General features: G+C 33.8%; 1 protein-coding gene across 1 annotated transcript; it reads left to right on the top strand.

Moving 5' to 3' along the window:
- Positions 1-5,544: 5,544 nt before the first annotated feature.
- LOC144565675 (ethylene-responsive transcription factor 3-like) lies at positions 5,545-6,754 on the top strand. Its single transcript, XM_078315492.1, has one exon. It carries the CDS (start codon positions 5,803-5,805, stop codon positions 6,343-6,345), a length of 543 nt encoding a protein of 180 aa, XP_078171618.1. The 5' UTR covers positions 5,545-5,802; the 3' UTR covers positions 6,346-6,754.
- The last annotated feature ends 283 nt before the right edge of the window (positions 6,755-7,037 follow it).

The raw sequence follows: 7,037 nt of genomic DNA, 5'->3' as shown, positions 1-7,037 counted from the left end.
CCATAAATCTTAAATAATAACCGTTTAAATAAGTTCTTCACGAATCTCAAAGCTCAAACAGACATATCTCGTATTTTGCTTGATTTTTCGGAAAATCGTAACCATTTAAATAAGTTCCTCACGAATCTCAAAAATTAAATAATACTGCGACCGCCCCATCCCCGAATAGACACCGGACACGTCGGTCACGCAAAATACGAGATATCTCACAAGATGCGAATTCGTCGAGCTCGTTGTTTAATTGTTTTCATTTTTCTCTGATTTCTTTGAATTTTTAGTTGAATTTCTACAACAAGAATCTTGCAATTCAATGTGTAAAGGAACAATACCTTAGCGAAACACTTAATAAACGACTCGTCGCACCATCAATTGGATCAACTTAGCCACAGGAATCTTTGATGGTTCTTGTGGACCCCGCCAGTAATTGACTGGGAGGATGGGTCTGAATTCCCTTGATGCGTGCGTGATGACTGCCTGACTGGTGGTGATGTTATAAATGATGAACACGTTGTCTGCCGTAGAAATGTTGGAGACCGAGATCCACTGTATGCTCTACTGTATAGTAAATTGTAGAACCAGTCTTAGTTGTTTATTTTACTCTCAGCACCGGGCGGTAAGCCGATAAAAATTGTTATTATTAAAAGTATTGTTATTATCAACGATAGTATCTGCAAAGATACTGAGAATAAACAAATATTTTTGTTCTTGCGAATAATGACAAATTATGTAGTAGAGAATATAAACGGAACGTATACTTCATGCACTCTTATACAACTATCGCTAACCAATCTATTGAATTTGTTACAAATAAATAAACACTAGGTTAATATTTTCATATTCACCTAATCACCTTAATCAATTGAATGTTTGAAACCAATTCTATTTTTGATGAGAAAATTTTTGTAGCAAATTTTATTTTCAAGTATGCTTTAGATTTTTATTTTCCAAACGGTAAAGTTTTAATTATAGACATATTTTTTCCATTTTTAGACTGGTATGTATGAGCTTCGCCAAATTTGGATATTATTTGGAAGTTGGTCATCCGACTAGGTTCCTCGAATATATGTCTAAGAAAGCTGATAACAGTACCAGCGCTACAGTATCCGTACTGTATCCGCAGGAAGGACCGTTGAAAATTAAATTTGAAAAAATAACTTTTTGTGGTGATCGCAAAAACTCCACAATTCGATTTTTTTTCTCTAAAGTATTAATATCTATGCACGGAAGTATTTATACCTATGTACGGAAGTATTTATACCTATGTATGAAAGTATTTATAGCTATGAGGTGAACAATTATTTATTGTGTGGAGTGCGAAGATAATAGTACCCGCATCACTGTACTCGTGGGGGGACCATCGAAAATTAAATGCAGAAATATAACTTCATGTAGAGACTGCAAATCTCCACAGTTTTAATTTTTTTCTATATTATTAATATCTACATAATATTTTCTTTCAAATGAGATCCATGATGACGTACTTTCAGACTTATCATCGGGCATGTATTTGTATCTCGCTGTACAAGTATTTATACCTGTACTTACAAGTATTTTTTACATATAACACTGAAAATATTAATATCTAAGTATTAAAAATATTTATACTTATATATTAAAATATTTATACGTATGAGGTCAACTATTTTTGTTAGAGGAAGGTTGATGGATGATTGGAGAACTCCAAAAAAGATAATCATAACCAGTCACGCATCAAAGTATTCATATTTTTTAAAGTGTTAATATCTTATCTTCTAAGTATTTATAACTATGAAGGTATACATATCTAAATATTTTTTACATATGACACTGAAAAGTATTTTATAACTACAAAGGTATACATATTTAAGTATTTTTTACATATGACACTAAAAAGTATTAATATTTAAGTACTAAAAATATTTATATCTATGCATTGAAGTATGTATTCTTATGAAGTCAACTATTTTTGTTAGATAATTGTTGACGCAAGAACGAGTGCATGATTGTAAAAGGAAACTATATAATTAGTGGGAACCATAGAGAAATGACACTGTTGGAATTTTAGAATAATAATTAGTTGAGACTATATAATTAGTGAGAACCATAATATATTATTTCTCTAAGTACAGATACCGTAGCATGATTACTGTAGCGCGGATACTGTGTGTTACTGTAGCGCGGATACTAAATTAATTATTCTATATTTAAATATTCGTTTGGACAAATTAACTTTCGTTTGTACCATACGAATGGGAACGTATTAACTTTTTTTGTTGCACAATTTCAATAATAAATGTTAAAAATATTAAATAGACATACTATAATGATAATGAATGCTTAATTTGCTCATAATTTATCTCTATTTTACAAATGATAGTTTCCTGCAGCGGTAGCAAAAAAATACCGAAATTTTTAAAAATACCATTTTATTAAAATTAATAAACCAAAACACCAAATTGGACTGGAATTATTAAATTTCGCATGGCCGCTGCGAGGGGAAGCGGCCAGCTAGAACCGGGCTGCTGCGAGGGGAAGCGGGCACTTATTTGGGCCGCATCTGGGCCCAGCGGGCTGGGCCGCTTTGGGGGCCAGTGGCCACCTTGATTTTGCTTCTTTCTTTTCTTTATTTTTTTGTTGGAAAACAGAATTTTTTTTTTATTAAAATATTAGAAATGTTGAATATATTTCTTTGAAAATAGATGAAATACAATATAATTTGATTTATTAGAAAGACTGCAACAAATAACACGGATCAATATTTTTCAGGCCGGATTTTTCGCGGCTGTAAGAAAAATTAATATATTTCTTTATGTGTTATTGGAAAATAATAAAAATAATTAGATTCTGAGTTATTGATCTCGGTTCAAAAGTCACTTCTAGGTAATCCATAAAATATTGTGACCGTTCTAGTACATTTAATTTATAAAAAGTTGTATCTATTTTGATAATTTTTTTTGAAAAACAATAATTAAATAAATTAAAGATTTTGATTTTTTTCAAAAATAGATACAACTTTTTATAAATTAAATGTACTAAAAGGATCACAATATTTTCTGGATTACCTAGAAGTGACTTTTGAACCGGGATCAATAACTCAGAATCTAAGTATTTTTATTATTTTCCAATAACACATAAAGAAATATATTAATTTTTCTTACAGCCGGAAAAAATCCGGCCTGAAAAATATTGATCCGGATTATTTGTTGCAGTCTTTCTAATAAATCAAATTATATTGTATTTCATCTATTTTCAAAGAAATATATTCAACATTTCTAATATTTTAATACAAAAAAAAATTCTGTTTTCCAAAAAAAAAAAAAAAAAAAAGCAAAATCAAGGTGGCCGCTGGCCCCCAAAGCGGCCCAAATAAGTGCCCGCTTCCCCCCGAAGCGGCCCGGTTCCAAGTGCCCGCTTCCCCAGGAAGCGGCCATGCGAAAAATATAATTTTCAGCCGAAATTGGTGTTTTGGTTTAATAATTTAAAAAAAATGGTATTTTTAAAAATTTCGGAAAAAAATATGCATGCAGCATGATCTACTCCTTTGGTTATAGCGTCAAGTTACCAGGAGGATTTCAGTGCCGTTTTGGTGTGACATGTTTTCTTAATTATTTCTTTGTGCTAAAATTTTAGAACTTAAAATTTAAACGACAAGTATAAATCACCGTATTTAGAAAAAAAAAAAAATCAATAGAAGATTGTTTGCGTAATTTTTTATAATTATTTTAGTTCGTGTTGATCAAGACCAAGATTCTTAAAAAAAAAAAAGATGAATGAATCTACTAATTTAATTGCAAATTTGCAATAGATATAGTTTTTGATATGTTTATCTTTTAGCTTCTAGTTTGACTTGTATAAACTAAATAAAATTAATAAAATTTTATTATACACATCACTCTTAAAAAAACAAAATCAGTAATTTAAATTGATTGTTAGAACTCTTTTGAAATTCGGTGAAAAAGAAAATTGCAACGTATTTGTCCCACTAAATTGCTTGATGGCGCCAGAATCCTCCCTCTCTCTTTTTGGGTTAAAAATTAGATAAAAATGCTGTCATTTTCTGACAATTGCGATGGACACAAGAAAGCTATGCGCGACCTCTTTAATATCCATTGAATTGCCTTGAATGCATAAATTCCAACTATTTGGAATTTGACATAAATAAAGTTCTAAATAGTGCACTATAGCATTTTCAGACCATAAAGTTATGGTGTTATTCGTGCTACAGTGCGCTATTCTGCACTATAGCGGCGCTATTTGATAATAACACTGTTTTTATATATTCAACCCAATTTGTGATCTTATATAGGCTATATAGTGTCTCACAAAATTATTAGTATTATTTTTGCAGAGGCTGCAATACGGTATGGTATCCCGTAATTTTGTTTTTATATATTTAAAATTTCACCGTGTCATTTTATTTATTTATTATGAAAGAAATTTTCGGAACAAAGTGCATGTGCATCCCCGTAACGCAAGAAACTAAAAAATAATTTTTCAAAGATCAAAAAGTCAGTCGAGTTGGCCTGAATTAAGCGGCGAACCGTTTTCGTTGTATCGACCCAACGGTTCAAGCAAAGCCAAACCAGGAGGGCCTTATCGTCATTTCCAGTTTTACCACCCGATTCCCAAAAACGCCTTCAACAAAAAGCCGAATAAACAATTAAATGAAAACTCCAGAGTATGTACCCTAATGTGCACTCCACTAGCCCTCGATGGCACAAGGAGAAGTACGCGGCTATTCAATTCATTAAATAGTAAAAGTATAATCTATATTTCATACTTGTTTAATAAATTTAAAATATGCGAGTTTACACTTATACATGCATTAATAAAAGTATAACAATCAAGTTGATACATATTATTTGATTATGTATAAGTTGAATTTGTATTGATTCTCAATCAGAAAGAGACAGTCAAGTATGTCTCAAACTAAAAGGCTAACATAATTCTACATGAACATAAATCATAACTCAAGTAAGAAAAAAAATTTAGATAACATTTTTAAATTTTTAAAAAACTTAGATGATATTTTTCAGGCATATACAAAGATTATTAAACATACCAACAAAGTAATGAAAATTAATGAATGAAGAAACATTAGGTACATGTTTTTAACATTCAAACTAGCCTAATATTTGTAACAACCATTGAAAGAACAATTAGGTTACGGTAAAATCCGAATTTTGTTTAAACCTGACATATCCGTGATAATATATGTTAGAGCACAAATTTAAAACCTTTGATTGTTTCATTGAATTATAACCTTACAGTAAAAGTTTTATTTGATTAAAAAATTCACAAAAGAGACTAAAAATAATGACATAAATATTTAACTATTTATTGTATCAAAATTATTATATCTCTGCTGTTCTGTGATTCATTTAAACATCGTGTATGTTAATTGCGAATATTCTCGGGTACGCGTTGCAAGAGAGAAAGAAAAGGAGGGAAAGGTTGGGTGGCAGGATAGGGCGGGAGGTGAGGTGGGAGGTGGTAGACGAAAGCAATCAAGTCGGTGGGTTCGTGGGAGAAGTTTTTTGGGCCCCTCTCCCTCTGCCCTCCCTCTCTCTCTCTTTCCCTTCCTGACTAACTCTCCTTCCTCCCATCTCCATCCTTCCCATCCCATCCCATCCCCATCTCATCCCCTCCTCCACACGGTAATCCATCCCAAAGTTCTAACTCCCACCATAATTATGTATCCCCTCTCTACCAAGCAATAATCATCCCCTCTCATCGCAAAAATCCCTCCACCCTTTGCTATCTTCCCCTTCTAAACTCTCTTATAGTTATTATTGTAATAATTATTATTCCTTCTTGTCGATAATGGCGCAGAGGATGAGAGAAGCGGAAACGGATGTAAAGTTCAGAGGAGTCAGGAAACGGCCGTGGGGCCGATTCGCGGCTGAGATACGCGACCCCGTAAAAAAATCGCGGGTATGGCTTGGTACCTTTGACTCGGCCGAGGGCGCCGCACGGGCGTACGACGCAGCTGCACGTGCACTCCGCGGCCCCAAGGCCAAGACCAACTTCCCGTTTATACCTCCTGAGGTGGTTGCTCGCGTGTCTCCCGTGGCCGCGCCTTCTTTCCCTGTCTACCCCACCACGAGCAATCTCAGCTCGACCGTTGAGTCCTTTAGCGGGCCCCGACGTACGGTGGCCGTTGTCAGACGAGTGGGGCCGCCTCGCCAGGTTAAGGCCGATCAGGACTGCCGGAGCGACTGTGGTTCCAATTCGTCGGTGATTGATGACGTAGAAGGTGACGTGGCGTCCGCTTTTAGGAGACAGCCGTTGCCGTTTGATCTCAATCTGCCCCCGTCGCCTGACGACTGTGGCGAAGATACATCGATGACCGCTTTGTGCCTCTGATCTGTAGTAGGAGCGAGTTGCGAAAGGAAGAGGAAAGACGAAAAACGAAAAACGAAAGACGAAAGAAAGATCTGTTTTTTTTATTCATGTTTTTTTATCTTACCTTTTTTTTCTTCTTCTTCTCAATTATACCTGATATTCTTGCTGGTTGGGGGGTGTACGAGTGTTGATTGCCTAGAAAAGGTTGGTCTTCAATGGAGGATGGGCGGATCTGATTTTTTTTTTAATTGGATCTTAATTTGATCTATACACCCGACAAATTTCTTGTACAAAAAGGAAAAATGTCTAATTTTATGGATGGGATAGAATACAAGCTAGTTATTTAAGCCATTTCGGGAGTGAAATTTCTGAATACTCGATGAAAAATTGTTAAAAGAGGAAATTCGAAATTTGTTGTTTCAATCAAGAATTTTTTTTTCTCGTCTTAATATTTTCCTTTCAATTATGATGGTCATACTGCAATTTGACGATCGGGAGAGAATAATTGCATCAAATTTTATTTAATATAGTTCTAAACTAGTTAAAACTTTTTTATTTGATGGATCAGACAATGCTTCAATTATGTACAAGAAATTTTGTTAGGCAACCTACTTCAATCTGTTCTCACGTATCAATGACTGATCGGATATCTTTCATTTTTTTTTAAAAGCATTTGTTTAATTTTTTGTGTCAAGATTTTTTTTTATATGATA

Source organism: Carex rostrata, chromosome 14 (genome assembly GCF_964058835.1).
Source record: "Carex rostrata chromosome 14, lpCarRost1.2, whole genome shotgun sequence".
Classification (NCBI taxonomy): domain Eukaryota; kingdom Viridiplantae; phylum Streptophyta; class Magnoliopsida; order Poales; family Cyperaceae; genus Carex; species Carex rostrata.
The sequence above is the reverse complement of the archived record's forward strand: the minus strand, read 5'-3'. Positions and strand labels throughout refer to the sequence as shown.

What these genes read in the sequence shown, in the direction of transcription:
- LOC144565675 (XM_078315492.1), top strand. Translation starts at nt 5,803, where the DNA reads ATGGCGCAGAGGATGAGAGAAGCGGAAACGGATGTAAAGTTCAGAGGA.